Source organism: Pezoporus occidentalis, unplaced genomic scaffold (assembly GCF_034315485.1).
Source record: "Pezoporus occidentalis ecotype Australia unplaced genomic scaffold, CSIRO_AGI_Poc_V1 ctg89, whole genome shotgun sequence".
NCBI classification, from domain to species: domain Eukaryota; kingdom Metazoa; phylum Chordata; class Aves; order Psittaciformes; family Psittacidae; genus Pezoporus; species Pezoporus occidentalis.
Genome location: NW_026916253.1, coordinates 3,203,490 through 3,213,596, shown reverse-complemented (window position 1 = coordinate 3,213,596; position 10,107 = coordinate 3,203,490). Strand labels below are relative to the sequence as shown.

The window sequence follows — 10,107 nt, the reverse complement described above, 5'->3', positions numbered from 1 at the left end:
ACACTGCCAGGGATGGGGCAGCCACAGCTTCTTTGGCCAACTTGTGCCAGTGTTTTACCACGTTCAGAGCAAGGAATTTCTTCCTAATAGCTAATCTAAATCTCTCCTTTTTGGCAGGCGGAGCTTAGAATAATAGACTGACATTTTCCTTCCAACCAAACTCTGAGTACAGATTTAATGTAATAATTTGTTATAATCTTGGGTTCCTGACTTCACATATTAAAGTGATATGCGGCACACAGCCTACACGCTTCCCTAGGCAATCAAAGCAAGCGTGGAGACTGCCAAGCCAGAAATGCCACTGTGCAAACAAATGACTTTTCAACTAACTCAGTGGTTTTATTTTAGACAAGAAGGAAGTGGAATCAGAGCTGTCAGGAGTAACAGGTGGAGAAGGCACCCACCAGAGCATCAGAAAGATTATTACTCCTACTCAAAGATATTTAAGAAATCATTTGGAGTCCCTGTTGTGGTTATTAGGGGAAGATCCAACACCAGCCAGTCAACAAGGCCATGTAATCCCAATTCACAGAGCTGACAACTGACAAGCTCCTGGCCTTTGCATCAGAGTAGGCAGACAGTTAAAATAAGGTGCTTTTCACATCATCTTTTTCCTTGTAGTTTTTGGTGTTCTGTTCCTCCCCCTTTTAATTGCAGTACATTTTCAGTCTTAAATTTCTTTTGGTTTTGTTTTCTTGGTGTGTTGTTAGCATTGTTTTTAAATCAGGAATTCAGCCAAAAGTGTAGCAAGGTTTTGATTCTTTCCATTCAGTAAAAACCTGTGTGGAAGACAGAAAGGGAGTCTGTTGCACTGATTTCTCAATGATAGCTGCTTGAGGTAGGCACCTCTGCATTTGAGGAAAATACAAAAGGGACAGGAAAAATAAGGCCAGCACTTGAAGCAAAAGGGTTTTATTAGCTTCTGATATTTCAACCCTACCTACTTAAGCTGCAGCTAGAAACAACAAACAAACAAACGTATCTTTGTAAAAAGACTGCCAAACAATCCATAAAAGTTTTCCACATGTATTAAAAGTTTAAATTCAAAATAAAATTGTCAAGGTTTTGTTTTCTAACAGCATCTTTATGGAGATAATATCCACATTCTCTTCCTAAGTACAGATACAAGGCAAACAAGCATCCTACAAAATAATCTCTAGAAAAAGGTAGTGTAGGAGGGAAATTAAGACAGTGTAATAATCCACTAGCCAGACACACAGGTTAAATGTAACACAACCATACCATCAATGAAATACTTTAAAATGAAAATAAATTAAGGTTACATCAAAGTTCCTGCTTTACCTGTATTCTTCAGATCCTCAATATAGAACATATCACTGCATTATGGATCATGGCAAAGACCTAGCACTAGCATTAAAAAAGTTGCTATAGAAAAACTTTTATGAAAATAAAACAAGACTGAAGATACTCCTTCACACAACTGTATGATGGCTATAGGAATTCCACTGAATCAGTTCTTCAAACTAGGGCCGTTTAGTTTTAAAACCACTCCAAATACAAGATTTTAGTTGTAAATCTGAGCAGCTATGAAAATGGAGATGAATGTCAACAAGCAGTGATCCATTCTGGCTGAACAGATGCTATCTTACCCCTTTCATTTCTTATCCAAGCCACACATTTTGTTCTTCCCAATACCTGCACCCCAGCAAGAATGCAATTTTGCAGAGCACAGTTTTCTGGTAGCATTTTGACATTTTGTGAAAACCAGAATCTTGTTCTCATAAGGCCCCAGTCAGTGTGTGAGCAGTGTGAACACAGGCTTAGAATTAGGCTTTGTTACACTGCTGCTTTACCTCTTATACATGATGCTTCAGACCCACTTGCCATTTAGAAGCCAACTGCCTGTATATATCATCATAATATAGTGCTATTTTTCTAGAAAACATCAGCGTCTCAGCTCACTATTACTACACACCCTCCCCATTAACTATAAGAGGGCAGTTAAGACCAAGTGGTGCTTTATAGGACTTGCTTTACAGATTTAAAGTTGTCCACCACGTAGGAAACCAAACACCCTCCACGGCCTTTGCAGTTCTGTAATATGTAATGGGGAAAACAAAGGTCCTAAATACACTTACTTAAAGGTATTTAAAAGACATTTTATCCAATTATGAGTTCCTGATACTACAGTGAACCATCCTGCTGGATTCCTCCCATTATGCAAACTATAAGAAGGTAAGTGAACATTTCTGTGAAAATGCTATTTCCCTAATACTAAGCTCCTTGTTGGCTATGAATTTAGATCTGCATTTATCAGATACATCTTTTAGAGGAGAAAATTACTTCAAAATGAATACCATAAGCAGTTTCTGGTTTAATTGTGTCAAACCTTCAGTGTTAAACCTAAAAAGAAGAAAATCGCCACAAAATGATAGGTAAAAGAATGGAGTTTTTGCTTGGTTACTGCATGGGCATTGCAGACAAGCTGCACCTCGAGAGTTCATTTCATAATGTTGCAACAGTGTTTACTGCCCATCGTTTTCTGGATTTGTTGTGGTGGTTTCAGTGCCAACAGGTTGCACATTGTCTGCAAGGCTGTGTGCGTGCTCGAGGAACAAGTCTTTCAGTACGCTCAGCTCCTTGGTCAGGAGCTTAATTTTTGCCTCTAAACGTTCATTTTCTTCTTTGAGCTGGTTGACCCTTTGTAGCGTGTCTTGTGCTTTCTGCTTGCTTTTTAACCGGCTCTTTTTCACTGCCATGTTGTTTCGCTCTCTGCGCTTACGATACTCATCACTGTTCCTGTCCACAAAGGAATTTTTCTTTCCCTGTTTGCTCGGAGGCACAGCTTTACCTCCACCACCAGGACTAACAGGCACCAGCTGGGGAACCTGCTGCAAACCACTGGTGTGTGCTTGGGTGTGAATCACACTTACTCCATTCGCATCTGTACTGGTGTTCTGTTGGGATGTCTTGCTCATTTGGACAGGCTCTTCTTGGACACAACAGAATTATTAGGAGACTGAATATGATTATGTTTCTAGAAGGTGTTTCCAACAGGTCTTCACATGGATTACGGGCAAGATGAACCTAGTAGGAACAACAACCACAAAAAAAAAGCTATTAAAGGTGCTGGCTTCAGCTACAACCTTATACATCACTAGCTTGTAGCATAAGGGACTGATGGTACATCTGGCAATAACACATCACAACTGTGCTGGAAGTGGACAAGCTGCCAACTGCATTTCAGAAACCTCTCGAATGTATTTGGATTGGAAAGGACTGTTACTGGGTCATCTAGTCAAGCTGTTTGTATTGTTCACTGGCTTTACTCAGTTATTCCAAAGCCATCCCTGACGGATGGGTGTCTAGCCTAGCCTTGAATATCTCCAGTTTCACAACCTCTGTCTTGGCAACAGGTTCCACTGTCTAACTTTTCCTCCAGTTATATAATTTTCTTAATTTTCAGACTGGAGTTTTCCTTCTGCAGTTTAAACCTATTAACAGCCTGACTCTTGACCAACAGGACTACTTGATCTTTGTCCTCTTCAGACCATCCCTCTGGGTGTATGCACAGACAGATTCCTCCCTGGTCTCTTTTCTCTGGAGTGAGGGTGCTCAGACTGTCCACCTTCCCTCGAGCATCTTAACAGCACTTGCTCCTGAAGATGATGTCCACATCGATGACTGTTTTAAGATCTTACCAAGTAGAAAAAAACACTCTATGCAAAAAGGTAGTGTGCTGTGAAGGCTGTGACTGAGTGACATTAAAGGATCCCCTTTACCACAAGCAAGGTAAGACAAGCTAAACTTGTTAACAGTACTGTAACGAGCCAGTGGCACTGAAATATAGGGTGATGGCAATGTGAGAATCACTACACTGCAAAGCCAGAGGACTGTTGCCACCCATAGGAAGACAGCAGCCGCAGCTGACTTGTCAACAAAATATATTCCCCTGCTGTAGCTCCTGCACCAGTTTTTGCTCACTCTTCTTTCCAGCAAACAGGCCTGACAAGCGGGACACCCTCTCACCTGTCTCACATTCTCCCGCTGCTGCAGTCAGCCTGCTTCTGACCCTACTGGTGGCACAAGGAGGACTCCAGCACAGCTGCTGCCAGGACATGGCCCTGGCAAGGCCAACAGCTGCTCCCCTTCACTTCCCATCTCACAGGATGACCTCCTAAATGCCTAGGAGAGAAGTCTGTGAGAGAAAAGGGGAAGGGCAACAAGGTTCTTCTAAATTCCTGAAACATCTATCTACCTATGGCTCCAGTGATGAGTCAAACAAGTGCTGGTTTCTTATCATGTTAAAGAAAAGTATCTAACTGGTATGAAACAATCCTACTCCAAGATCGGATTCCACTGCAGCAGTGCAGCTCTCTGCTCTGTCACACACATGCAGTATCACATGACTAGTGTTCAACATCCTCCTTGCCCATCCTCAAGAGGACCTGCTGGGACAGCAGGCAGTTGAAGTTAGTGGTGAGCAATGTTAACAGCAGCATCCAATCCGGGGATTATGCCTTTCATCAGTAACAGCACAAGAGACAGATGACTGCACTCCTGTGTCTACCTGATGAATGGAAATGGTGAGGTGTTTGTAAACAAAACTGCTGTGTGTCACTGGTCTTTCTAAACTCACAGGTTCAAGTTCATCATCTGTTTACTGGTCTTGTTTGTTTCTCTCAGCAGTCCGAGCTGCTGGTTTACCTTCTCCTATGGTATCATTAAAAAGGTTAAAATTCTGTCTAGATAAATTTCAAATTTTTGTTTGTACTAAGGGAGCCAGAACAAGAGGCAGCTGCTGTGTAATTCAGTAAAATTCACAGAAAAGCCTAGCAAGTTTGGCTTGAATATTATTCAAAACTAACATTCTCTCACTGCAAAGTCTTCTCGCTTTGAACAAGTGACGTATGAGTACGCCCACATCGCTTCTACCAGGAAATCTTTTCATTTTTGGATTTCAGAGTAGAAAGTGACCATCAACTCTTTTTGATATCTGCATAGCTAAATATAAATACCTGTCTAACCTTTGTATTTAGTATTTTCCTGATTTCAACTCTTAAAGCAGCTTTTGAAAACTACATAAAGTCTTAGATTCTGATCAAATTAACAATTTGATTCAGCAATTAAACTGAATATACAGCTAACAAGATGTCACTGCGCAAATACCAGACTGGCAAGGCCAGTTGTAGTAGCTGTGCATGGGTGATTGCATAGATATTGTTAGTCAAAATGCAAGTGTATGTTCTTCTTGAAGCATATACTGGCTTCATCTCAGCTTTAAATACAGGATTTCTGTAGTCCTCAGAGAGTATATAGATAGCTCTGTTAGACTGCCTATGACAGCTGAATTTTTCCACTGATTTTTAGCATCTGATTCTCAAAGTGACAGTATACTCTCCTGTCCATTTCAACAGATTACAGTGCTTGGTAACTTCATCTGGACAGCCCAGCTAAGGAACCCATACCATTTTCATGATCTGTTTCATGTGCTTCATGAGATACTACAGCGGAAGGGGAGGATCCTGCCCCCAAAGGCACCCCACCCCATGCGCGACAAGTTTCTTCACATCGCTAGGTTCCATGTGCTGTTTCTCTCTACACTACTGAAATCTTTAATATTGCTTTAACGGTCCCTTCAGATCTCTATCATATTCCCCTGTAATTCAAAGGGGAAATTATTTGTTCCATTAAATCAAATTTTAATGGAGTATTTCAGTTGGGCAGTACACAGGTACGAGCAGAGAAGATGAACCAGTGTCACATCTCTCAAGCAAGCATTCCAGCCCTGCTAGAACAGATGTCCCTTGATTCTTTCCCACTGGACCTGATCCATATTGTATCAAGTAACCATCTAATAAGTGAGACACACTCTTATCTAGCTTGACGATCAGAACTCTTACCTGGGAGAGATGACACATGGATACCTGTCCTGTTCCAACTAACATTTATGCAAAGCAAGCAGCACTAACTGCACTGTATCACAGATAACCCAGGAGTGGTAACAGCTGAGGGAGGCCTGGAACTGTTTTTTCCCCCTGCTTATTTGGAGGCTGGATCCCTATTATCAACTGTCAGTTCTTCAACAGAATGACAAGAAGGAAGCACCTGCTGCTATCCAGGATATTCTATGTGGCATCCTTCAAGGAATACTGCAAGGAGATTTAAAAACAGCAGGTATAAGACATATGAAGGGGGCTCTCACAAAGGGTTGGGTAAAGGACACAGGTGTCATGAGGGCAGGGAGGCAGATGGGTCTCAAGAGTTCCATTTCTCAGACACCGTCACACTATCACAGCTGCTCTGCTCCTCTCCCACACACAGGTTGGTTTCCTGTAAATGGACAACAGCCCCAGCACAGCAGGAGGCAGCTGCTTGGAAAGCCACTGAGTCTCCCAGCATCTTGTTCCCATAAAGCTGCTCATCAGCTAAAGCTCAGCAACAGCCCCAGGCTGGTTCCACCCAGCACATGGTAGTGTTTCCAGTGGCCAGTTAGAACTGCCTTGTTTTCTCCTTGGGCCACCAACTGGCCACCCACTGCAGCCTACATAATAGCTGGTAACTCAGAAGTGTTTTCTCAGGCAGGTAAGTGTTTCTTACTGTCTGACAGCACTCCTCAGTGACCACAGAATCTCCCAAGCAAATCAAGGCCTTTATTTTGCTTTCACAAAAAAAAAAAAAAAAAAAAAAACAAAACAAACAAACACAAACCCAGAAAACTTCTGTTTGTTTTGGTTAAAAGCAAAAGATTTAAGTAACAAAACCTGTTACTTAGATCAGGTTGGGGTTTTTTTACTTGGCAGAAAAAGGAAAAAAAAACACAAAATGCTTCTCTCTGCTTCTTTTCTGAGATGTGACTGTGTTGATTCTGATCTTAAGTCAGATTTATTTATTGCACAGTCACTTAGATGCCTTGTCTAATGCAAAATCAGTCCCAATCTGCACAGCAATAGATGGCCTCCTTTGTCTCCCACTCCAGCAGGAATACTCCAGCAGGATCTAACTTTAAATCCAGATAACCCTGTACAAAGAACAGCACAAAGCTCCAGCCATACTGGCTCAACACTGGATGGACCCACTCCTGTGTGGTTTTCTGCCCACTCTCACGGGCAAGTTAGTAAGAGCTGATGGTAACTCTCGCATACTGAAGGCTACACAACTTTGAGACTCTGGGTAGTTGAAATCTACCATCTGCTGCCGTAACTGACAAAGCCGCCTTCCCGTATTTTTCTTGGAGTTTTTTTGTCCATACAGCTTAAGAGAAAAATACACTCCTGCATCCTTAAAAAAATGTGCTCAGAACATCTGAACTATGCATTTTAATTGCAGGTTGGCAGCATCGATGACAGAACCACAAACAATTCCAGGTACCAGGAGGCAAGGCGGTATAGATGTGATCCTGAGTTGTAATGAGGGCAGCTATTCCTAAAGATGAACTAATGTCTTAAATCCAGAAGTTTTTAAAATTACAGATTTGTATGCTTTCTGAAGAGGCATTACAACCACTATTGCTGAGGGTTGTACCGCCTTGTTTTAATGACTGCTACTTCCCACCAGATGTCAGAGCTAAGACCGACACCAGGCGTTGTGCTAGATCTGCTCTGAAAGTTGTGCCTCGACCTGTAAAACTCTGCTGGGAACCACAGCGATTTGTCAAGGCATTCAGAACTCCACTGAGCGCCCTTACAGCGTCCCCGTCCTTACAACGCGGCGTTCTGTCGGCACCGGCGGCCACTCGCTGACCTTCCCCCAGGCCGGGCGCACTCGGCAACAGCTGCGACGACGGAGCGGCCCCGCTGTCAAACGCATGGGGCCGCTTCGGGCCGGCCCCGCTGTCCCGGGCCGGACCCACCGCGGGCACCGGGCCCGCTCCTCCCCTCTCCCGCGGGCCCGTGGCGGCGGCGCCGCCGCCCTCCCAGGGGGCCGCCTGTCCCCGCTCCCGCTCCCGCTCCTGCTCCTCCTCCCCCGCCGCACGGGGCGCAGGGGTGCCCGGCGCTGCCAAGCCGTGACTTCACCGGGGGAGGAAAGGGAAGGGGAGGGGAGCCGGGGCCGCCCGCCGATTGCATCATGCGCGCCCCTGCGACACGGCGGGAGGCGGGAGGGAGGGAGACGGCCGCGGGCCAGCCCGGCCCGACGCGGCCCCCAGGCCCCCCCCACCCCAGCGCCCCGGCCCGCCGCCCCCCGCACGGCCGCGCTTACCTATGGCGGCGCGAGCGGGCGGTGGCGGAGGCGGCGGGAGGGGCCAGGCCGGGCCCGAGCCTCCTTCCTTAACGTGCGGCGCGCAGGAGAGCGGCGATTGCGACACCTCCCGCTCCGCCCGCCCCCTCGCCAATCGCCACGGCGCCGGCCGCCGGGATGATGCAATAGCCGCGCCGATAGGCAGCCGGCGCTGCCAGTCAGGCCACAGCACCCCTGCACGGAGAGGGCTCTCCCTCGCCGCCCCGTCGGGAGCCGCGTCCCGCTGCCGCCCGCTGGAGGGAAGGGCGCTGAGCGGCCACGGGCGTCCGCGGCGCTGCGGGCGCCATCTTCCCCGCTCCGACATGGGGAGGGCGCTGGAGGAGGTGTCGAGGGGCTTGGCGGAGGAGGCTGGTGGTACCTCGCCACGGCCCCCCGCTGCCCTGCGCCTGCAGCCTGTGTTTCCCGATCCCTTACCCTCGAGGGCAGCACTGGGGGGACTCGTCCCACGTGCGGGTGCCCCAGGCCGGGCCCCAGCTGGGTGTTGCGTGGCGGCAGCTGGCACGGAATTGGCCAGAACAGAGTTGTGTTTCTGTACTCGTTGGCACCTGTTAATTGGGCCTGTGCTGTTAATTAACACCTGGCTGAGTATTTCCATCTCAGTGTAGCTGCTGTGTGGTTTGTCTCTGCGGGTGGATGAGAGATACGGTGGAAGGAATTCTAAGGACTCCAAATGAGACTTGTAACTGTTCACTGCAGAAATTGTGGCAAATTCCTAGATTTCATAAACTATCATTCAGTTTTCAGACATTAAGAAAAGGCTAAACCCTGGCAGACGGGGGAACATCTAAATCATGGAGCTAAATGTCATTAAATTATGCACCGATTCGCTGGTATGTGTTTGTTATTGTAAAATACTTCACTTTTTATAGAGAAGAATTGGGTTTTGGCCCTTAATGTTTTCAGATGCTTTGGTTTACAACACTTTCATTCCACCTAAAAAAAAAAAAATCACAGTGTGTACATGTATATATATGTTAATATCTCAAGCTCTGTATGTGCAGGATGTGCTTATAGCTCTTCAGATGGGAAACAGGCACTTCAGTACACAGGCGTGTGCATCTGCAGCATCGCCAGTTTATAAGGTCAGTTTTGAACAAGGTCAGGCGTGCAGTCAGTGAAAACAGTAGTGTGGAGGGGAAAAAAAAAAGCAGTCTTTGTTTAAAAGCAGAGAGACAAAGTTGCAATCTGTACCTTACACCAGTTTAGCGCATAGACCTGCCTGGGAAATACTTCATGTCTGCAGAAGTGGGAAAACTCAGATTTGTAAATGCCGTTGTAGAGCTCAGTGATGCAGATAGTTACTTGTATTTGCCATTTTTATGTCTGGGTGATGTTGGGGCAGAGGGGGTGGGGATTGTTCCTGTAAAGCCTTGTGGAAAACAAACCAGGTTTGCAGAAGTGTGTCTGAGGATTAGCCTGGGCAAAGAGTTTTACTCAGCTCATTACCATGAAGATACTTTTCCTTGTCAGTCATCAAGTATTTGCTTTAGAGTCTAATATTTTTCTGTTTCTCAGTTGAAACTGTTACATTTTCTGTGACAATGACTCATCTATCTATAGGTAGAGAAAAATTCCAGGTAAGCATTAACCATTATCCTTTGCTCACAATAGTTAAGTAAGTGTGTGCTCTTAGAGTGCTTTCCTAGGATTTTAGAGCACTTTATGACCATTCATTCATTAATCCTCATGAAAGAAAGCTGAAGAAAATAAAACGTAGACCAACTTATTCTCAGAGTCTGATTATTCTAAACGTTAATGCTCACACATAATTCAGCACAGGTAAGGAGCTCCCGCGCTTAGTTGGCGTTGTATCCTGTTACAGGAAAACCATCACACAGTGTGCTTTAGTGTTTGCAGGATTTTTTTTTACCCACAGCATTACAGTAAAAACAGGATATGATCAGACTC

At 45.4% G+C, this 10,107-nt stretch overlaps 1 protein-coding gene and 1 long non-coding RNA gene across 3 annotated transcripts; one reads left to right on the top strand and one right to left on the bottom strand.

Moving 5' to 3' along the window:
• LOC134156645 (uncharacterized) lies at nucleotides 1-977 on the top strand. Its single transcript, XR_009962004.1, has 2 exons — nucleotides 1-569; nucleotides 773-977. It is a non-coding gene; the product is annotated as an uncharacterized LOC134156645 (long non-coding RNA).
• Nucleotides 897-8,295, bottom strand: CEBPG (CCAAT enhancer binding protein gamma). Of its 2 annotated transcripts, none has more exons than XM_062604886.1 (2): nucleotides 8,161-8,295; nucleotides 897-3,048 (listed from the first exon to the last, which is right to left on the bottom strand). In XM_062604886.1, the coding sequence occupies exon 2, from the start codon at nucleotides 2,937-2,939 to the stop codon at nucleotides 2,487-2,489; it is 453 nt and encodes a 150-aa protein (XP_062460870.1). In that variant the 5' UTR covers nucleotides 2,940-3,048; nucleotides 8,161-8,295; the 3' UTR covers nucleotides 897-2,486. The 2 variants fall into 2 exon arrangements, with proteins under 2 accessions (XP_062460870.1, XP_062460871.1); XM_062604887.1 differs by lacking the exon at nucleotides 8,161-8,295 and adding an exon at nucleotides 3,991-4,197.
• Between the last annotated feature and the right edge of the window lie 1,812 nt (nucleotides 8,296-10,107).